The sequence below is a fragment of the Prenolepis imparis genome, unplaced genomic scaffold, assembly GCF_030444845.1.
Source record: "Prenolepis imparis isolate NDT839.2.m4 unplaced genomic scaffold, iyPreImpa1.0 SCAF_1, whole genome shotgun sequence".
Taxonomy (NCBI): domain Eukaryota; kingdom Metazoa; phylum Arthropoda; class Insecta; order Hymenoptera; family Formicidae; genus Prenolepis; species Prenolepis imparis.
The window spans coordinates 18,980,879-19,004,960 of record NW_028141159.1 but is presented as its reverse complement, the minus strand read 5'-3'; the positions used below and the strand labels follow the sequence as shown (position 1 = coordinate 19,004,960).

General features: G+C 35.8%; 1 protein-coding gene and 1 long non-coding RNA gene across 9 annotated transcripts in view; one reads left to right on the top strand and one right to left on the bottom strand.

The window, feature by feature from the left end:
* The first annotated feature begins 450 nt into the window (after positions 1-450).
* The window catches only part of LOC145934948 (uncharacterized), a 103,388-nt gene continuing 79,756 nt past the window's right edge, over positions 451-24,082 (top strand). Inside the window, exons 1-2 of the long non-coding RNA XR_014425135.1 lie at positions 451-1,400; positions 9,962-10,003. This is a non-coding gene — a long non-coding RNA (uncharacterized LOC145934948). The remainder of the gene's footprint in view (positions 1,401-9,961; positions 10,004-24,082) is intronic.
* Positions 4,647-24,082, bottom strand: part of LOC145934914 (E3 ubiquitin-protein ligase Rnf220) — a 144,219-nt gene continuing 124,783 nt past the window's right edge. For 7 of the 8 annotated variants that reach the window (XM_083035829.1, XM_083035860.1, XM_083035852.1 and 4 more), the window contains 5 exons: positions 10,228-10,499; positions 8,441-8,711; positions 7,327-7,796; positions 6,138-6,212; positions 4,647-5,755 (listed from right to left, as the gene is read on the bottom strand). In XM_083035829.1, the coding sequence (XP_082891955.1) occupies positions 5,684-5,755; positions 6,138-6,212; positions 7,327-7,796; positions 8,441-8,711; positions 10,228-10,499 (1,160 nt within the window). In that variant the 3' untranslated portion in view covers positions 4,647-5,683. The remainder of the gene's footprint in view (positions 5,756-6,137; positions 6,213-7,326; positions 7,797-8,440; positions 8,712-10,227; positions 10,500-24,082) is intronic. The other variant, XM_083035821.1, reaches the window with a different exon arrangement.

Genomic DNA, 24,082 nt, shown 5'->3' with positions numbered 1-24,082 from the left:
TTTATTTTCCCAATATATTTAACGATATTAATATTGCTCTTTTTCTTTTATCAAATTTTATGGTTTCAGGACATGTTTTTATGCATTTCAATTAATTTTTTTAATTCATTATTTATCTTATAAAAAATAGGAAGAAAGGAAGAGAGAAAGAGAGGACTACTAAAAAGGTAAGGTTTGACATTATATAGATAATTTAATTAATAATTTATTATTTTAATAATTTTAACAATATATATATCTTTTCATATTTTTGGAAGTATTATTTTATTATCTATACTCTAAACATACAAGCTTCTCTTTTGCTGTTTGTGATTTTATTATATAAATAACAAGATTTTATTAAAATTCTGGAGAGAGATTGAAACATTTCCAAATGCTAATGATAAAATTCAAATCTAAAAATTAAATGAGTAAAAAAAAAAAAAAACGTAGTACATATAAAAAGTTATCGTCATATGACAATAATCTTTATTAAATAATTAGTCTTTCAAAAAAATGAAACAATATTCACATTTTGAAATCTAATCTAATGATGCTTAATCCTTTTTTAATTAATGTTCATAAGTAGGGTTCAGATCAAGCGAATGAGCACGAACGATAACAAATATCAGCGAACGAACGTGAAAAATTAATTATTCATTTTGTTATATCTATATTCTTTTACAAAATAATTTTTCATATATATCAAAATTATTAATTAAATAACATTTCTCTTCACTAACGTTTCAAGTGCTGCAGCTACCGTGTCTCATCGTCTCTTATCATCTCCAATTATCTCACACAAACGGAGAAATCGAATTTGGCAAACTTTTCTGATCTGTGCGCAAAAATATTCGGTCGACTGCGCGTTTCTCGTTCTCAATCCATCCACGCGTTTGCGCGTGCTCCTCCATACTCTCTCTCGGGAGAGAAATTCATAAACAGAGACGGAGCGTGGTGCAAAAAAATAAAAAAAAGAAAAAGAAAAAAAGGAAACGAGTATACGAATGGAAGGGAGATCGGCGTTGAAGAGAGGCGAAGAGAGGGGAACCGCGCGAGAGCGGCGAGATGGAACGACGCGGTAAAGACGCCGCGAGAGTGGAACGCGCACCTGGGGCTCTCGCCCGGCTTTGGCGGCGACGCCCGCAAAGGTGCCGCAAGGTGAGAGGAACGTGCGGCGAGGACGGGAAGACCTCTCAGACGCGGTCTGTCCCCCCTTTGTCGGGACGGTAGGCGGCAACGCGCGCGATGCGAGTCGAGTCCGCAGGCGTCGGAAACGGGTGCCGACTTGCGCCGTGTTGCGAGCACAGTCATCCCTTCCGCTTGCGAGAGACTCGTCGAGGGAAAAACACGCCCCGACCAGCCTCCACCCGGATGGACCGATGATGCTGCCAGACGCTCTCGGACGGTTGCCACGTGTGGTAGGTACATGAAGTCGGGATTCAGCGCCAATTGTCTCTTGTATCTTGTATCTGAAGTCGCATCATTGTTTTACTTAACGTGATCATAATCGTGATCATGATTCTGATTGAACTATGTGACATTGTCCGATATGATCTGATCGTTTTACTTATGATCGATAACGGATTTTCTATTAGGTGCGATAGATGCATAGATTTAGGATTTCGATATCTCAAAAGGACTGCAAATCAAGCATCTCTTAGAGAGCTAAAAAGCCCCTAAAAAGTCAGCTGTTACTACTTATGATCTAAAATATCAGGCTATTTATTCAAATTTGTCAGAAAATTAAATAAAATAATTGTTATTCAATAATTTGTTTTCAAATTGCAGTTATCAAAAGATAGTTTATAATTAAACATGATGTTTTCTATAGAAAATCTCAAAGTAAAATATAAATTCGCTTGCACAACAAAATTCTGTTGTGCAAGTTGCATAGATTATTTTAGAGATTTAATTTTAAGATGTATGTGGGCATCAAGATAAAATTTTAATTTAATTTATTGCGTCCTTTGGTATCAATTGCTGCCACAATTAATTTAAGAATCTATTTTTTACAACGAGATATAAGTTATTAAAAGACGCGAAATTTTCGCGAAATACAGAGATATCACTTGGAAAATCGAGAAAGAAAGAATATATTCAGTAACATGATCTTTCGATAGATGTATTTTCTAATTGATATTGCAAGATACAAGATGCATTGCACAAAAAAATTTGTGCATTTAAAAAAAATTATAAAATATTTATTCTTGGATAAAAATTTATTCTTGGTATCAGAGAAAAAAGGCTCTAACAAGTCTCAAGATATTTAAAAAGTATCCTGAATTTTTCTACAGGATATCTTTTAGATAGAGGGCTTCCTCTAAACACATAGACATCTTTTGGATGTTTGTTCGCGCATTTTATATTTCTCTCTTATCTGCCATTATTACAATCGCTCATCTTATCCGTGCTTTTCTATTCACATCTTACAACAACATTTCTTCTTTCTCCATTCACTACAAAGTATCACCGACAGTTTGGCGGTACGCTGAGCGTTTTCATTTCTATGTAGCGGGATGGAATAGAGTTCAATGACTTACAGAACACAGAAGGGGACGTAGGAAGGGGAGGGAAAGAAGATGTCTCTCTCCCTCGCGGTATTCCGCGGGATTGACTGCTGGGGAAACGAGCTAGCCGAGCTTCTCGTGCGTGAATTCGCGCGTGAAGTAGGAAAACGCGTCGCGGCGCGATGGAAAATACGGTAGAGAGAGGCGGAGCTTTCACCGTTTCCACCTACGAGCCCATCTTTCGGGAGCTATGTCGTTGGACCGGATTTCCCGGACCTTTTTCCCGCAACCGCGCCTTGCTTCATCTCTCTCTCTTCCTGTTTCTCCTCTTTCTATTTCCACCACCATCATCCACCTCCGAGAGCGGCCCCGACATTTTCCTTCATCGACTATCTCTTACCGGTGACGGTGAACCTCGTTAGCCGGATTTTTCTGTAGTTTACCTTTTTCAGAACACATTTACGATAGGAGGTAACTTGAAGTGGCTAAATAGGAGACGTGATACCAGTTGAATCTCGAAAACGATCGAGTCAACAGGCGCGAATATGATTAGATTAATGATAATGATAGAACTAGAGCACAGGAATTGGAGCGAGACTGAAAAACATCATTAAGCTACGTTGGAACGACGGTAAAAGCGCAATATAAATCTAATAGGATTATTAGCGTGTAACAAAGAATGTCGTAAAGATTATTCACCCGTAGTTCGCTTGCAAATATATGATCATCAATTATCCAAGGCAATCGAACGCTGCTTTGAAGAGAATAAATTTCAATGATTAAGTTCGCTATAGCGACTAAAAGATTATTATATTATATTTATTTTCTCGTTTATCTTAATTTATTTAATATTTTCAGAAAATTAATGGAAGTTGCAATTCTAACAAAATAAAAATGGCAGCTTTCTAATCGTAAGATCTATAATCACCAATCTCAACTTTAAAAATCTCTAAATATTATGAACGACACATCTTCCACCTTTTCCCTTGATTATGACGTGTCATTTATTTAACGCGTAACGATCTCCCGACGAAGTAGGAGAGGACTCCATAGACACTCTCTTTTTATCGCAAGGGGTTGCGCTCGCATGCCGAGCCACCATCTTGTCGAACGACCTCGTCGTTCCCTTGCACCCTGAATGCATCCCGCATCTGTGTGTTCGGGGGCCCCCAGACTGCACTCTTTCCCTTCCTCTCTCGTGACCGCCGCACGAATCCATACGACCCAGCGCAATGTCGAGCTCCACCTTCGCCGCCACTTTCACCACCGTCGGCTATCTCCTCCACTTCCGTCTTCACCACCTCCACTTCCGCCGCCACTCTACCCGTTCTCGTCGCCCATTTACGTAGCTCGTAAACCCGACGCGCCATTTTGCGTGACCCTTTTTCCACCTCCGCGGAATGACCTCCTCTCCCCGTCCCCCTTTGTAATTTCGCTTTGCCGATCCCGCTTCCGCTTTAGTCAAAGCGCTTCTTCAGAGCGGTAGCGCAGAGATAAGAAACGGAAATTAAATGCTAGACATTTACAAAACTCGCAGCGCATAGTGCGCTTTTTTAAAGAGGTCATTCGATTTTGTTTATTGAACTGTAAACGAATATATAAATTTTATTCGCATTTTAAGGATAAAACTTGAAAAATAATCTTTATTACAATTTTCCGACCGTAGTCCTATTTTAAGAATTGCTCTTAATAAATGTTTAAAAGACTTCCGATGCCATCAGGCTCTTCCGGTTCTGCGATTATTTATATCTATTTTGTGTAACTTATTTTTAGAAAAAAAATCAATTGTATATTTTGAAACATCTTATTGATAGCATTAATTAATGTTTTTAATTTCATACAAAAAATTTGTAGATTTAATATATATTTATTTATTAATATTGCAGAAAAATGTTATTCTTATGATTTATGATATCTTTTTTAATATATATTTATTTGTTAATATTTATTTCTGATATATATATATATATTTAAAGTGAGAAATATAAATTAAACTTCCTCTGATGCTCGCCATATAATATAAAATATAAAAATAATGTTAAATGTTATAATTTCGCACATACCTGTCGAGTCTTCTTTCTTCTCTGACGAAAATATTTAATTTAAATTATTGATAGATGGACCAGGAAAAAAAATAATTCGGGACAACACAGCGTATAGTTGTACATTCCATGATCGTTTATTTCGATTACAGAACAGCGATCGGGGGACTTACTTTTCTCTTCTTGATCCGTTTAGTGTATTTACATTAGTTCGCTGGTGCATCGCGAGAGAGACTGATTTGGCGATGATCTAAAAGTTTCGGTAATTATACCGAAATTATACAAACGGTCGACGTGTCAAAGGCCGATCGCTAAAAAGAATCGTAATGTTAAAAAAAAAACTTTGTTACATAAAAATCGTACCGAAACACATTCAAGTTACAAAGAAAAATTATGTAGCGATCGGCTCTCTTTCGCGTCGTCCTTTCGCGTAATCTTAAGAATCTGTAATTTCGTTTGTGAAACGAAGATATTGTAGAGCGTATGTCGCGCGCGACTTTACATCGACGAAGATCGATATATCGCGTGTTTAACAAACGACGAGCCTTCGTTAATCCAGGTGTATATATGAAGTTTATAATACAATGTGATAATACAATTTGCTGACGCTCAAAGAATGTAAGGAATTATTTTTAACATACGTGATTGTGAACATAACAAGAATCACTGTCGAAAAAGTGTTCAAAGTATCAAAAAAGCTATAATTAAAAAGTCGTTATAATATTAATAGAATATATTCAATTTTGACAAAATCGCGTAAAAGTCATCAAGAATAAATCAACGCATCGTCAAATTGACATTACGATAACGAATCACGTTCGCGACTTTGATAATACATGCGGAAGGAAAACGAACGCGGATCTAACAGCTTTTCTGAACAAACTATGAATGAATACAGCCGCGATAGTTAGTTGATGCACAAAACTGTATCGGATGATCCTAGAGCGACCCTCGGTTGACGATTGTTAAGAACTAACAAAGTTAATTTACTAGCTCTATGATGCATAAACGTACATATTAATTCTAAAGAGTTAATTTACGTAACGCAGAGAAATATACAGATATTTACAGGAAGATAACGTTGCCCGGCTGAAGATCCCGAGAATCCCGGCTGAACCGCGGATTTCTCACAGGGATGTCGAGCTGACTCATTCACATATAGATGCGCCGCAAATCAGACGGCGACGTTATCATGTTGCATTGCGGACAGAGCTTCTTCGCGCCCTGCGAACAACGACAAGAAGTCTCATGTCTCGATCGATTTCAAAATTGGACTCGTCAGACACTTATTTCATTCGGAGAATAGAGATCGAATAGAATTGACAATTATTTTAGACATATTAATTTTGACACGTGCTAATTTAAATGAATTTACTGATCGATGAAAAATTAGATTCAAAATTTAATCTATTAATTATGATTATTTGAATGCAGTAATATGTACAGAAAATATTCAATAGCAGACTCGCTTGCCTTATAGACATTTTGCGAAAGTCTAAAACATTGATTGAAATCTTTCTTTTCCGTTTTGAAGGGTTTAATTTAATTATTCTACAATAACGGATGAGAAAATTTAGAAGTTAATATAGAGAAAAAATAGACCTACCAGCGTATGCAGCCAGCATTGCTCGCAATGTACATGCCAACAACACACTGAAGTGACTGGCTTCTTATATTGTTCCTGCAATCGTATTAAATATGCGTAGGATTTTAATTTCTCACTAGATTAATACGAGGAGTCGATCCGGAAAGGAGTTCAATCCGATTCGACTTCTCGCGGGCGACAAAGACGCAACAAGTGCGATGACCGATAACATTAACAGAAGATAGAATAAGGTTTAACGATCGAATCGGCCTTCAGCTAACGCCCTGTCCTCCATCTCTCTCTCAGGCAGGTCTCGTGAAATGAATTGAAACGATTATTACTAGCGGTAGTTACGTAAGCGGCATTCCTCTCAGGATCGAAAACAAGTTCGCCATTTACCTATCTTGGCGGATAATGACCGCTGATTGATACGCTCGAGCGTTTTATTATCATTGCGCTACGAGACGAGTTATTATTTCGCATGATCGCGAACCTACGTAACGAAGTGCATAGCGAGTCCGGGGACAGGTAATAATCACGTCTCGAGGATGGAAACACTCGGGCGGCGATATTATTTCCTTCGCTACTTCGTTAATTCTGTACGACCGGCGTTGAGGAATAATTTATTCGGCGATCTAAATATTTCAGGCCGGTGGGAAACGCGGTCAAATATTATGCGCCAGTTTTATATCTCGTTACAATTATTTACGAGTCGCAAAACGCGCGTTGCCAGATATACGGATGAAACGCGACAGGCTAATGCGTATAATGTAATATTACAAGGACATATAATGATGTAAAATACGCTCTGTGTTTTTCCGAGCTATTTTTCACATTGTTTAATTTGATTTTTCGCGTATTAAAAACCGACTAGTTATTTATAAAGACAATCCAATTACGCGATGACTCGATTACAATCGTGTGCTCCATTAGCGTTCGAAACTTAATCGAGCCAATTTTTATACGCGACTGTTCAATAATCGTTTTTCCAGAGTTCGAAAATCAAATTGTCATTATTACGTTTGTTTCCACTTATTTTCCAGATTATTTTTTGTGGATTATTCCGACATTAAATTATCCTTAAAAATTTCTGTTAATAAGCGAGAATGTTTAATTCCTCCGAGTCAAACATTCAAAGTGTCAGAGACGCAATTCTAAGGACACGCTATCTTATTCATACTTATTCAGATTAGCTTGTTGATTGACTCACCATACAGATGAGACACTTGAAGAGTTGCCCGCGCATCTCGGCCTCGAGCTCGCGGATTCGTCCGCGAAGGGCCTCCATGACAGGCGTGTCGCCGTCTCTCCTGGGTGACCCGGATGCGCCTTCTTCGGGATCGTTCTGCTGGCCGACGGGCGTCGTGACGCCCGGTTCCGGCTTCACCTCGACCAGACCCTGCGCTCCCGCCAGTCCGGCATCCGGGGTCAGCTGCTGCGGGGTGTGCGGCGCGTTTGGCGAAATGACGGCCTCGCGAAGGGCGTCCCGTTCCTTTTGCTCGCGCGGCGTCCCGTCGATTCGCGGCGCGACCACGTCAGCCTCGGAATACTGAGCCGGACCGAACTCGGCAGCGTCGTCCCCGTCGACCACGAGGTCCACGTCCTCTTCCTCCTGATTACCGCCCCCGCCCCCGACGCCGCTGCCGGAGCGGTTGCTCGAGGAAGTCGCGAGACCTGCGGCTGCGAAGCGGAAGAACGACGAGCTCTTAGCACGTCGACGAAGAGCGCGCGAAAGAGTGGAGTTGAGAAAACTCATCGGCTACATGCTTGACCGATAATATTTCTTTCTAAATATCGCATTGCGAATTATGCAATAATTTGTCTTTATAAATAATATGCTACGTAAGAAAGACAGGAATGTGGAACCAATTGAAATATTCTAGATTTTGATGTAAAACGAAGAATGTTACCCCGAAAAATGATATCTAAGATCAATCTTAATTTAGTAATTATTTTTGACATACATATGTTAGTGTCAATGAAACTTTGCTAAAACAAATCTATAAATTCATAAGTAATGTAAAGCAAATTTTCAGAAATTCAAGCTTCAATAAAATACCGTTCTATATTAGTTTCGAATGGTATAAAATATTTTTTTCATGTCAGAGAATGGCAAACTAAACTCTACTCATACAATTCATAATTACCGGACATATATTCATTTTGCAGTTCCGCATGCAGGCGCATTTAACGCTTTATATTGATCTTTTAAATGAATATAAAACTGTGCATTATATGTGCTTAATAATCGCAAATTTAATGTTAATATTTGCCTCTGCACATATAATAAATTGTAATTTAATGCGAAAAGTGTGTAGATTTACCGGAAAATCCACCGACTAGCATGGAAGAGGCGCGCACTCTTCTCTGACCGGCCCATTCGTATTCCTCGAAGGTCTCGGCGTCGCCCTCGACGTCGACCTCCTCCTCGTCGAGATTCGCGTTCTGTCCGGCCGGATTCCCATTGTTCTGCTTATTCAAGCATCGATCGACGTGCTGATTCAATTCCTCTGGGGTGCCAGATAATCTCTCGTTGCAAACCGGACAGGATGCCTCGTCCGCTTTTCTCTTTCGATTCTTAACGCGTATTCTGGCCTACACGAAAAGAAAGAATAGCCACGCACATATTACATCAGCGATGCAGCAACGCTGACGCAACGCTAAATAAAAAGCGACTCATCATGTAATTTATTCGGATTTCTTATGTTAAACATTCTTCAATTAACATCTCTAGAATTATATCTCTAGAGAATTGGAGCTATAATAAAGAAATCGAATACTATTCATTAGATTATGCGACTCGAATCGCTGGATCGATTAATGGATAGAAAGAAATTATATTAACCTTTAATGAGAAGAAATTATGTATCAATTCGTTTATTATTAATCAATTAAAAATGTAAAATTCTATACATATAATAATTTTTAGAAATATTAATTGTTTTGGGGGCTATTATATATTTTCTATCTTATATTTGTATGTTAGATATTTTATTTGCCAAAGAAATAAAATACATCCTAATTTTCGTGCTTCACAAAGAAAATGCAATTACAATCTTGATTAAAGAGCATGTTTAATAAATTTCTCCTTTTGATTTATATGTAATTTAATAATTTTTAGATTGAGAACGCGCAGTAACAGACGAATCGCATGATTAAAATATAGATTAAAACAGAGAAAATCGTGATACATTTATTAATAATTAATTTATAATTCAAAGAACAATATATTTTGCATTTATTTCATAGTGTGTTAAACATATTTACGGAGTGATAACAGATATATTAACTGTTAAATATGTTTGTTTTTCGTGGCGTGTGCACGTTATTTTTTACATGCCGTGACTTTGTTGTCATTCTCGCGACGAGAATGTTGTGAGTCGTTCCGCGTGTTGTTATTGTTCGACACGCGACAAGTACTAAGAGAAATCGCTATCATTCTGTACATATAATTAACGATAGCGCGAAAAAATAGTCCGTATAATTAATTAATTCCACAATTAAAGATTTTTGTAAACTTATCTCAAAGCAACAAGCTGAACTAAATATTTATTGATTCAAAGTAGAAATTGAAGCAATAAAGTATGAGAATTATATATTATCATTACGATATATATGTACAATAATAATTACTTTAACATGATTTTTTAATATACATTTCTTGTATTTGAATATAATCTCGCATCATAGATTATATTGATTGAATGACTAATATAATTAATTATAAGTTCTGATGCATTTTAAGTATTTAGCATTTATGAAAATCATTATATTATAGAACATTTTTTGAAAAGAATAATTATTTTGAGCACTGTTATAATTTGGATTTTATATATGTGTTACAGATCAACGTAACTTTATCAACTCTGCTGCTACGCATCCATCGGGTGAGTGACAAACTTTTGTTATAATAAAAAAAAAAGATATATGTCAATCTTTTTTTTTCAACTTTCATTTGTTGTCATTCCGCGAGAATGACAACAAACTCACGGATTCATTGTTCAAGTTTATGCTTCACACAAGCCGCTTTTATTTCTTAGAAAGAGATTACGAAAATATCACTAAATAGTAATCAATGAGCGATTAAAATAATACACAATCAATGACTTACCTGTCTATTGGCCTTAATCCTCTTGTACGTCTCCCATCTACCCTGAGGGGTACCATCCGCCGCTGATGGGGCGTGCAGCATCGGGCCATGGGGATGATCTCCTGGATGTGTCGGTGGTAAGGTTGATCTCGAAGATCGAGGTCTTGAGGGCGTCGTAGAAACCTTATACAGTCGATCAAGTTCTTGAGCAAAATGCTGTTCTAATTCTTGAGGTCTTACTGTCACTCCGCATACCGGGCAGCAAGAGGGATCTGAGGGAAATTTCTTCTTGCCTAAAACAGAAGGATATTCCAAACATAATTAAAATGAAAGCACTCTCGTTATTGCATAGCGAGAGTGCTTTCATCGAGTAAATATTTATTAATCGTGTCTATCACAAACTTGAATTATTAAAAATTATTGATCTATAAATTTCTTCTAAATAATTCCAAGCATTTTTCCTAGTTCCATAAATTAGAATTGCAATGATAATATTATTTCTAGGAGAGAACGAACGTTTAGATTTCAATTCGACAATTAAAGCGCATTATTGATCATTATTGATCATCAGAGTGAGATAATATCTCATAAAATATTGCAGAAAAAATTTTTAATATTTCTGAATTTATTTTGCCGACGTGTTATACCCAAGATCTCATATATAGTTGCTTTTTCTTATTCACCATAATAGCAAATAGTAAAATAATTTCAAATTACAATTGCACGAGATTCATTGAATATATAAAATGCTATTAATAAAAAAGGAGTAAAAATAGAGAGAAATCCCTGTTTTATTTGACAATTAAATGCATTTAAAGGCTGTCTTTGATGTCCTCGAAAATGAGGGTTTAGTGTCTCGAGCGCGGTCAAAGAATGGAATCACCCGAAGATGGAGGGAACGTTCCACTTCTTAGGAAGATATCGGCTAACGCGATTTAAAAAGTATTCAACTCGCCTCGTAATTACTTTCCGCAACGTCGGGACGCGCGCATCGCATTAAGCCCAGAAACGAGTCGCGAAACGAAAACCGCCGCCGTAGGTCAACGCGGGCCCGGCTCGTTTACTCGCAATTTATCGCTCCGTAAAACGGCGAGTAAAAGAAAGGGAAGGAAAAAAAAAAAGAAAAGAAAAAAGATACCCGCGCGCGAGAAAGGAGTAGAGGACGAAGGGGAAAAAAAGAAAAAAAAGAGCAGCACAAACAGCCCGCGGTACTCCAGCGGGATACTTCTGTCGCATGTCTTGCACTCTGACGGGAATGCATAATTAATCGCGAAAACTTGTCACCGTCTGCATCCCTGCACACCTTGCATCGTGTTGAGGTTCGGCCCGGCCTCGCGGAGAAGCTAACTATATGCATAAACTTATAGGAAAAGTTTGCAGTACCGACGTGCTGGATTCCTACGGTTGATTTTAATTACGCGTTAATCGACCGTATCTCAAAGCGGCTTCATAGCACGTCGCCGTGTTGGAAGGACGCTGAAAGCCTTTATACGGCGGTAAATATTTATTGCCACTCGCTGTACACAGCCGTAGGGGAGACAGACGAAAGGGATGGCGCGATCGTCCATCCTTGACCAGACCCGTCACTGGATATACCAAGTTGCATTTTATATTCAGTTGCATCTATCAATGCGCGATGCTTCTCTCATCTTGTGTGGAGCACTATGCGCTTTAATTATCGAATTGAAATCTATTCGTTCGTTCTCTCCTAGAAATAATATTATCATTGCAATTCTCTAATTTATGGAACTAGGAAAAATGCTTGGAATTATTTAGAAGAAATTTATAGATTGGAATGAACATTCGATATCTATTGGAAATTGCACCGTGAATCACAAAGAAACACGTTAAAGTACACGTTATAAATATGAGATGTTATTTATACGACTATTTAAAATCGTATCTTAATACGTAACACCGTAATAATAACAGCACAGTGCAAGATATATATAGTGAAAATTATATATATAAAATATGCCACACACACACACATATTTTCCATTTTTATTTCTAATGAAAGCTATTTAAGAATAATCTACTTGCAACTAGAACAATAACATAAAAACTAAATCGATGAATCGATTTATTTTAACCGGAAAATATTTAACTTAAAATATAATTATCAAAATATATAATTTGCAAAATTAAAACATTGTAACAAGCTACAATTTCACAACTTTTTTCTTCTTATCATAAAATTATGTATATATTATTTAATCAATTCTTAATAACAATTGCTATTTATCTAATCTTTCTCCCTCAATGTCAAATTTTCTATATATTCTATGACACTGTCTATAAAATATAAAGTATAAAGGTAGATTTTTAATAATCGATTTTGCAATATACATACCTAGACACACTTTGCATAATTAGGTGCCTCAAGTTTCCTTCATCGGTCTTAATCGATCGTAAGCTGCTGCGACTTCGAAATAAAATAACACAGAATCGATGACGCGTGAATTGCGTACATGCATTTTGCATGTATTTTAAAATTCCTGAATGATAATCGTAGTCTGCCTTGCAAACACGGTATCATCGCATAACGGAAGTCGACGGAATTAACGTCGCGACGCGACGATGCAATGAAGAAAGTCGACTCGAAAAAGAAGAAGAAATGACACGAGATTTATCAGTTACATTGCATTTCCATCGCGGATAATTTCGTGAGTGGAATTATCTCTTTGCGATTGAATTTTCTTTGATTATTTGTTAAATCATCGTAAATGTTGTGCATGGGTTCCAGTTTCAAATTGTCGCTAAGAATATATATTTCCCGTATTGCTAAAAATGCTTTTAATGAAAGATTAAAATTAGTAAGTTCAACATTTTAGACATATAGGAATATAAGTCTTCTAAACATGTTTCTTTTAAAAACCTAGAGTTCCAAAAATAAACAAAAATTGATAAAATTATTGACATAAAATGCAATAATTTTTCGTAATTAATTAATCTTCAAAAATATTTACTATAATAATAATATATAAAATATTATACATAATAATTATTAAAAATTTATTATTGGAACTCAAATATACTGTCACAATCTTCAAACGAAGATGACCAAACTTTATTTTCCAATAATAAAAAAGTAATAAAAAATTAGTTAGAATTAGAATTAATATGTCGCGATAATATTTTTCAAGTTAAAATATTTTTAGAGAAAAACAATTTTTTTAAACTGCAACACATTAATATTCATTGGCTCGAGCTGCATCGCATTCATCCTAGTTTAAATTATCGCCATTTCAGAATTAGCCTCATTATACAACGAAATCTCTCGATCTCACTATTCTGTAATAATAAATCGTTCTTCGTCTGCCGACAGCAGTCATAAATAGATTCGATGGATCGACGAACGATATCATGGAAATCTAATTAGGCAGGCATGTCTACTTAAACGACGAGATCAGTGTCAGGACGAGCGACAAATTGAATTATCACGTTAAAATGCATCTTCCTTCCATTGATAAATGCGCCAATCGCAAATTTTTGAATGCTTTAATCAGAACTGTAACTTTCACAATGCATTTTTGTATTTTAATAAGATTTCTCAATCGCTATCTATCGATTGTGTGTGCTTGATCAGACGCTACTTTAAAGATAATTTGTTCATTGAAATATGTCGTCTATACTTGTTTTGCTAACCAACAAAATTATTCGAAAAAGTAAATCAAATTTTTATGCATTGAATTTTAATCGCAATTTCGCGTTCTATATATAATAATAGAAATTCTCTTATTTTAAAATATAAAAAATATAATCATCGCTATTGCATAAAATTATATGATCCAAAATGTTATTTTTTTACCGTTTATCAATCACATACATATCTATATATCAATCGTATAAAACAATATAAGTATAATTTTAATTTTTCATAATTGCATCTTTTGCTTAACCAATAGCCAATTCTATTGTAGTGTCGTATAAAAAATGTGTGGCATAACAAAAATTTATGAATCAGGAAAAAATATTACTTCCCGACGCAAATTCTATAGAACGTATACGAAAATAAACGTTCTTTGCTGAACGTTTACACCTGCTTGCTATTTGCCGACAATAACGTCCAATGACCTATTCTCAAAAAAATAGAATGGAACAATTTCCATGTAAACAACTCGAAACTTCGAATTCACAAAAATCCATACCACAATCTCGCGATATTCATTTTTTTACATAATTTTAAACTCTACAAATTGACAAGTTAAAAAAAATTAAGCGTTTAAAGAAAAAGAAACCAAAATTATATTGAGCAAGAGAAGACGTATATATATAGAAGAATGATAACATACTTTCGTAATAAAACAAATAAATTTCTAATTTTTCAACTTTTTCTTTTAAACACACAACTTGATGAACGATTGGCTCGTTTATTTTGACAAAAGACGACGATCCGGTGCCTGAAGCCAGGAGGATTTGATCGCGACAAATGTTTCACGTCGACAGCGCAAAGAAGGTCTCCCTCGCCCTCACAAATCTTGACCCCTAAGGGTCGACTTGTAAAAATAGACGAGGGAACTCGCGATATTCTCGCGGTTTCCGGAAGAGACGGCTTGTTTGCATATCGAAGCAGCATCCTTAACTTAAAAATTTTATTCGCTATCTTTCTTTTTGCTTTTATTATACTTTTTTATTATTCTATGTCTCGTAATAATAATTATTTGTATTTAAAAATTGAAGCTCGATATATACAGGTCCTTTTATCAAAAAATAATTTGCTATTACCAAATTTCTTGACTACATTTTCTGCAATTTAAATAAATGCATAAATAATCTATAAATAGCTCACATTTTATTAAAAAATCAATATAATATATTGTTTTAACAAAACCATTTATAATATTTTACTTATAAAATTATAAATACAAAAATATCGCTATAAATTAATCACTGCCGCAGTATCGATTATTATAGAATATGTATAAATTTTTTTTGCTAGAGCTGAATGACTCATATTATTATGAGATGTTCAAAAATAAGAGTTTTTATTTTATAAAACAGGATATGCTCGATTTATGCTAAAATAGGAACTACTCAAGTTAATAATAATCTAATTCTTGTTATTAAAATTAAAAATATCGATAAATGTCATCGACTAGCTGATAATGACTTTTAAATTCTTGCTCGCAGAGTGGAATATTTACTGATTGCAATGGCGGTAAGCAGGGTCGGAAATGATATAATTTGTTTCCGGGCTGCAAATGCGCACGAAACGTTTGCAGTACAAACACGGACGTTATTTGACGAGCCGGACTGGATGCATTACAGTGTTTTAATATTTTACGTTTTAATAAAATGCTTTAATATTAAAGCCTATCCCCGTATGCAGCATAATGGGAATTTCATTGAAAATTAGGTATTTCGTTAATTGGATGATTCCGCCGTGATTTCCTCTGGCGGACGCGGACATTATTCGATATAGTGTCTATAACTACGTTTGTAATTTTCGCGCTGTATCCGCATTGCAGCCTCATTATGGCACTTTTATGCGAATAAATAAAGGCACGCGATATAATCCGTTAACCAAAAAAAGAAAAAAACTGGATATATTCCAACAAGATTTTGTAATATCATGATATTTAACATATGTAGATATAATCAACGTTTATATGAAACATAAAATTTCACAAAATTACATAATTCGTTTCCTTTATGACATTATACAATACGAACCATTTTTCAGAGAGAGAAAGATTATGTATTATATAACGGCGTTGGGAATAAAATTAAAATTTTTATTAAAAATTAATTGTAAAACTAAAAGCTAAACAAAACGAAGAACAAATGAATGTCACTGTAACGTTGAAGATTATGAATGTCAAATTTTTGAAGAAGATAGATGCGTTGAAGCATCGGAACATAATGTAAATGAGAATGAAATAATTTCTCGTTAATAAACATTTTTCAGTAATGCAAATATAACAGATAGAGCGAGAAATTAAAAAATATATGAAGAAAATAAGTCGAACAATATATATTTTGCGGCCACGCTGGGCCGAAAGAATTATGGGCGGTTGGAATTAAAGTCAGGAAGGCATAAAATGTTCTTTGAACCAAAAATATTGTTTTTGTCCATTTTTATTCGTTGTATGATCTTTATATAAGCGAGGCGTGACCGGAAGAAGATAATAGGCGTAATTTTTTACGAGTTTCCGTCGGATCTCTTTCAATCTAATCTTTGTTTCGTACACCTTCCGCCACCGTGCATTTCATTATCCCTAATTCTCTCAGCTTATTAATGTATCTATTATATTTAATACCTTATTAATTTATACGATTATGTAAAATATAACGAAAGAAACAAATAATGAGTAATACAAATTTGAAATATCGGCAAGTAACTGTTTCAACTTTTTTTAGAAATATTAAAATTTTTCAATATAGAAGAATTTGTGCATTTTTTCAATTATATGTATTATGCCATATCACAGAAACACAACTTTACACAAAATCTAATTTTATTATTCGAAAGCATAAATATCTCATATGTCTACTTTTTGCTCTATTGCGAAAAATGTGATTTGCAAGGAAATTATGAAAATATTAACTTTACATATTAAAGCTAATTTTATTCATATCACTTTATGATGTCATATTTTTAAATTAAATTAAATCGCTGCAAAAAGGCAATAAAAAAAGCATGATTGAGTAAATGGGAGAGTAAAGAAAAGCGACAGTTCCCGAATCAGTTGGACGCTTGGGATTTTATTTGCAGCTCGATTGGCCGTTAAGAACAATGTAACATCTTTATTTATCCCGAGTCTTTCAGGCGCGCGGTGCTTTAATATCGCGACACCCTCTGTACACACGGTCGCGTCTTTTTATTTCGCGTCGGGGTAGAGGCAGATAGGTAGCGCGCGAACGCCTCTTTTAATTAAAGATACGCGACCGCTCTATCTCGGAGCTACCCCGGTGCCGCTCTAAAGGGGACTAAGTGTAAATGATAGCACAGTTATGGTCACGGTCGGAGAGATAGCCTCGCGAAAGGACCCGAGAACGGCGGTGGCGAAAAGGCATTGTCCTTTAATCGAAAGAAAAGACTTTGCGACGAGGAGGAAACCGGAGTCGAACGAAAAATCCAGGCAATCGCGGTCAAAACTAAAGAATTCTCGTTCCTTTGCGGTTTCTGAAACTTGTTGGTCTCGAAATTTTCGTCGACACGTTTAAAAAACCTTTCTTCAATTAAAATAAAATTTTATCTCCCAAATTAAAATAAAATATAGAAAAAATTATCGACTAAAAATATATGGAAGAGATGTAATCATAAATTAGACTCTCTCCAAAAAGAAATGAGATAATATTCAAAAGTTGAAAACTCTGCTTAAATTTATATAAAAGACTACATTTTTTTTTACACAATTCTATCTTTTCTCTTGCTCATTTATTTCTGAACTGACACGAAGAGCGCGAAATTTGTGAACGCACCGCGTAGAGAAATACACGCGAAGAGAAATACATGGCAGATGTCACATTCTTCTAGTACTCAACGAAGAAGAGAGCCAGAGAGAAACAAAAGGAAAATAATTTTCAGAGAAAGTTGAAAAGCGTCGTCGTATGTCGCGTTTTCGAGAATCCCGCAGCTTGCTGAAGTGAAAACATTTAACGAAAATGGAAAACGTGCGATAAGACATATAGAGCGCAGATATAGCTTGAAGAAACAACAAAGATGGAAGGCGTACTGCGAGAAGAATAGATGAGATGAAGATACGAAAGAACCGCGGCTTAGCCAGCTGTCGACATCTCCTTCTTTCTTTCATCTTAGAGATTTCTCTTTTTATTTTCGCAACCTTCGCGAACCACTCCGCAAGAAAACGACGTCGCTTCCGTTAATTATGTCAGCAGACGGTGGTCCTTAAACGCGAATCACCCCCTTCAACGTTCTTCCGGCCGTTAATGATAACGGGCGATAAGATCACGATGGGCTTCTTTCGTCGTCAGAAACGTCGTCATACTTTCGCGGATTAAGGAAAGAGTTGCAAGTGGTTGATCGATTATTATTGAAATTCATTTGATTTAATCGAAAATTAAAAATATCTTTTTTAAATAATATAAAACAAAATGTATCTCCTAATTTTAAATTGTATTTTTTGTGTGATAAAAATGTTATATTAACGTCAAATTTTTTAAACTTTTACTTTTATAGAGATATTAATTAATTCTGCGCTTTTTAGATTTTTAAAAGTAGAAAAATTATTAATATTTTTCATGCAAAAAAAGAAAGAGATGAGCGTTCTTATCACTTTTAACTACACTTCGGAGATTTAATTTGTCGTCTTCTTTAGTCTCTCAAATTATATTTTCTCTTATCAATTATGTCGAATAATTAGAGAAACGTCCAAATTTTATTATAACTGTATCCTTTCCTATGATTAAAGATAAGAATGCACTCGTGAGATATATTAATAGGAATCGAGAGGAAATCGAGAAAAGGGGATTTAAGTGATTTAATATTCTCAGCTCACTAATTCCATCTGACGAATATGGACTATTGCCAATCAATCGAATTAAACGTCGATCATTTCAATTTCTGAAGAAATAGTACAACCAAGTATACTTTTACAGATCTAAATCGATTCGAAGACACGATATTTAATTATTACAGCCAATGCTAACGTATCACTAATGAAATCAGTAAAATGAAATCTAATATTATTGGTCGTATACGCTTAGTTATTTAAAGACAAAGCTGAACTGATGACTATAATGTGTGTTTCATTATAATCTTAATAAATCTTACTATATATACATCTACATATTTTTATAAAAATGTAACGTAAGTATTAAAGGAAACTCGCTAAAAAATAAGACCTGCCAAAACAATTTTCTAATACATTTATAACATTAATTCTACACAAACCTTATAAACTTTCCTTATTAATTGTATGAGTCTTAAATTAGAAATAATAGATCGCACAATAAGTTTATAAAGGTAATTGGGAATGAAATAAAAAAAAAAAAATTCTAAAATTAAAAATACAATCCGGTAAATTATTTTCATTATATTTTATATTTTAATATATTGTTAAGAGGCAATAATATTTCAACCCCAAATAAGAATTGTGAAACGATTTCGCAAGACTGATATAAGTGTGTAAAAGCGACCGTGCGATTCAATACTTGAAATTCGCGCACCAGGCGCTTCTTTTTACGGAATCCCGTTTCCGGACCATGCTCTTCACCCGTCGTTTATTCAGGGAATGCCGACATTCTCGAGCAGTTTAACATATCCCCTGGAGCAGCAGTCCGGCAAGCACGTTGCCCTCCGTCTTCTCATCTCTCTCGATACTCCCTCCCATATTTATCTCGTATTTCTATCTCCGACCTATGCGGCGCCCCACCTTCCCGTCCTCTCTTTGTCCTCAAAAAATCGGAGCGTCTGAAAGAGAGAACTCTGTTCTTCTATTCCCCTTTCAATTAGATGCGCTCGCAAATTTATGTCCGCGCCCGTTACGGTACTCGATATTCCGTTTTCTCGCCCTTATTGAAAGGGACACCCTCAATCGATTGGAAAAATAATCGCGCGATACGACGAAGTAATCGTATCGCGAATCAGGACGTGTCAGGAAGAATAAATCTAATTGAATAGTAAAAATTTGTAAAATATCTGATTATCTGATTAATAATTAAAATTTGCGTTCCTTTTTTTCGTATATGAAAATCAATCTCGCGTCGTTGATCGTCGATCTCTATGGATCGAAAGAAAGAATTTTGCTTCAATCTTGCGAACGCGATGGCGACGGCCGCGTAATGGCAGGACGGGAGACATTTGGCTGCAATTCGAGCGCTGCCTTTCGAGGGTTTATGGCCGCGATTTGGATTCCTGGCGCATCGGCCGCCATCTGAATGCCCCTTTGATTTAATAGAGAACATCAACGCGAACTCGAAGGGCGGCGGCAGCGGCGCGTCTGTAAAGGGGTTAAAGCGCGTTTGTCGGCGGATGGAAGCCAGCCTGAATTTTCGAGTTTTGCAACACGAATCGTTCTTTCTTCTCTCCGTCAATTGTGATATTGTCAAAATCTGAATTTATATGAAATTTTAATAAATGAATTAGAACGATGTAAAAAAAATTCTTCACAAAGAATTCTCATAAAAATGAGATGAAGTAATCATAACGCTTAGATTTTATAATTGTTTTTAAAAAAGATTAAGGACATTTCTAAATTATCCTTTTACATTATTACGATATTCTAATGAAAACGATATTGTGATCAAATTAAACTACATTAAAATGAAATTTACTCTAATTTAGTGTCGAATCTAGTCAACGATTATCTATATAAATGTAGACAGGAGATTAATTTATAATTTCTCAGGTTTCACGAGAGCTTTCAATTATGTAGATATATAATTATATAGATATTTCACATATAATATATATACATATTTCATATGTAAAATGTAGATATGCTTTAAACAAACAATTACACAATACACTTAAAAAAAATATGAAATATTAATATTTTTACTAATAATTCATTTAACTTAACAAGAAAATTTTAAATTATATATTGATATCAAAGTTGTTATTATAAGCGAATAACAGCTAATAAATGTAATCTAGATAGTAATTCTGGATATTTATACTTTATACAATGGCACGTCCGTTTACCCTGCGAATTCGCCGAGCCCGTTGATTTTTTTCGCGCACGTCTGTCTCGGATTTCGCGGCCGTCAAAAACTCACACCGATTCTCAACGAAATACAAGCCGCGGATAATTAGTCCGTCGATGGTGGGCGAGTATTTACGCGCGTTTAAATCCGGATAGGGCAATTAGTATATATATATCGATAGCGCCGATGGTTACAGATGTAGGGTGTAGACACACTAGTGTAACGGCGTGGTGTGCCACCACGTGTATAATCCGGTTTTAATTAAATAACTGAGCTCGCCCTCCCCCCGAGAACCGCCATGAGAAAGGGAGAGAGAGCGAGTCCTGGAGCGAGTTCCTACACACCCTCCTTTTCGCGCGGAGTCGTGCGGAGCCGAAAGAGTTACGCGGAACCAAATCTCGATGGGCGGTGGAGATGGGATGAGCCACGACCACCGGCTGTCAGGCATTTAACCGCAACTGTTGTCGTCTCGATTGCGTGGGTTACGGGTTCCGCAACTCGAAAGCGCGAGCGAATCTCCCTCCTGAAGGCCCACGCGGGTGTCCCACGCGTGATCTCTTCGTCAGCGAGAGATTTATTCGCGCGAGGATGAAACCCTTTCGGTGCTTTCACCGACAAGTGTTACCGAACGCTTTCTCTCGATTAGAGAGAAAAATATGTGATTTTAATTCAAGGATATATATGTAATTTTAGGCTGTACATTTATACGTGTAAATATTTTCTAGTAGAAAAAGGAAAATATAATTTAAGTCTAATTTTGCAATTTTAATCAAATTTTAGAAGCACATGAGCAAATAATCATTTCTTAAATTTGCAATAATTATAGCCAATTATAACCATGTTGCCAAAATCGTATATTATAAAATATAAGACAGAGAATATATTAGATGCATTGCCGATATTCTGTTGCAGTAAAGATATGTCATTGCGCTGAAAAGTACATGTTTAAAGTGGCAATAATTTTTTAAAAGATTTACGTCTGGTTACGTTGTTCCTTGTCGTCGTTGAAAATTTCACGTATGTATCAGTCACGCGTCGTGTTCGATAATGGCGAAAGCCGCGTTGGCGAAGTTTCGAGGAGGAGCATGATTAAATAAAATTATGGAATCACGCGATGCACCTCTGCAAGATTGAACGCGTTATCGAGCGCGGATGTTGCACAGGCAGGCAGGCAACCGACGAAAATAATTAATCGCTCTCTCTCAGCGACGACGGCAATTACATCCACCATTAGATCGATCTTCCATTTTGCGGAATTCATCGGATTAAATTATTGTTAGCTTAAAAGCAGCGCGTTTTGAACAATTAGAATATAAATTTCTGCCGAACGAAGCCACTAATGAAGGAATAAATTAATCAAACCAATATACGATGTATCTATAGTTTTAAGAAAATTTGCGTTTCGATTTTTAAACTTCGTTAAAAAAGCATACAATATACATGTAGATAAAGTGAGAGTTACATAAATGTGTTTAAATTAAAATGTAAAATTTATGATAATTAAACTGAAATTGCAATTGTGCAATAGTACAGCATTTCTAAAAAAAAAAAAAAGTACTTTTAATTAACACTAAATGTTAAATTTACATTCGCGCTAGCTTTCATTAATGATGAGATAAGGACTGGGATGGAACGTCGATCTCTCAGTTATTTGCGAAATTCTCAACCTAGGTTTCGCCGATTTTCTATAATGCTTATGGCAATCTATTGAAAAACGGGAATGCCTAGAATAGCGGGAAGAAGATACGCGATGGAAATCGTCTAGACTTCCAGCGGTACTTCTCGGCCGAAGGTCAGAAAAAGATCGGTGAGTGACGGTATGAGGGTCCCTCACGTGTAACGATATTATCCTTACTGGTTATTCAAATGTTATAAGATTTATGCCATCTCTTGGTATAAATAGAAAGATATTATTTATATCTAATTCTGCTATTCGCTATATATTTTTCAAATTCTCGCATTATATTTTCCGTTCGTTGCGTTATAATGTGTGAATCATGGATATAGGTGTATAATTATTTTAGATAAAATATAAATATTTTATTCTTTTAAATCAAACAGAATATAATAAATTTATTTTAGTATAAATATGATGGGGAAAAATATAAATATAAAAGTGTCATTTTCACGAGATTACGTTTTCATCAATCCTAAATAAATGTAAAGTGACTAAATGTGCCCTAAGAATATTAAACGCGGCTATAAACATTCCCATCGTGTTTCATCAAGCTTGTTAAAAAAATTCAACAACCCGATATTATGTCGATATTTATTGTACGAGCAGCACAACGAGATGCGCGCCGCGGGGAGGATATACTATCGGATTTTTCCGACATGCCTTTTTAAACCAGAATTATACCTGGGCGCAATTTGACGCTGCCATTACGGAGACCAGTTCCTAAACACGCCAACGCGCGTTAAAACAAATTTACGATTTATCTTCGTTAAAAATAAAGAAGAATGGATTGTATAAAAATAATCGAACGTTAATTAACATCGTTACTTTTTAAAACACGCTATTATAATAAAATATATATATCCGACATTTGTCTATTACAAATATGTATATTATTTGTTCGGTACGTTTATTCTGTATAATTTGATGACGAGACGACTTCACGTCGGACAGTGTAAATTCGGTTTTGGGCGTGTAACATCGCTCGGACGGTCGGCACCTGTCGCCGCGAGGCACTAAAAGGGCCCGCGATGCGAAGAGCAATTACTACGGGGTCCGGGAGTATCACGGGGGATTAAGGATCATTTAATTAGCGCTAAACGCTGGATTTACATCAGGAGTAGCCGTGCGCGATTTTATGTGCCTTCTCGATCCGGGCGCGGCCCGAGCCGCGCTTTAACGAGCGCGATCGCTTTCCTTGCACCTGAATCGCGGGAATCTCGTGCTTGTTTATTAACAACCGTAAAGCTCGGTCGAAGCTAATCGAGCACATAAATCGAACCATTCAGTACTCTATCGCAGAAAAATCTCTCGGTTGAAAAATTATCTGAAATAACGTCGCTGTAAAATTCCACACGTTTTGCGATATCGTGGCGTAATCGTGTTTAATTTGTTTCATAGGACTGCGAAATTTTTTAGCTATATTTTTATTTTCAAGCAGCGCGTAATAATTGATTTAATTACAGTGGGGTATGACATGACTTGACCTCTCTGTACACGATGTCCGTCTCGTATGATCCTAATTATAATGCGGCGTTCTACGATCACCCGGCGGCGAAAAGCCGTTTATTTAATTAAATACACAGT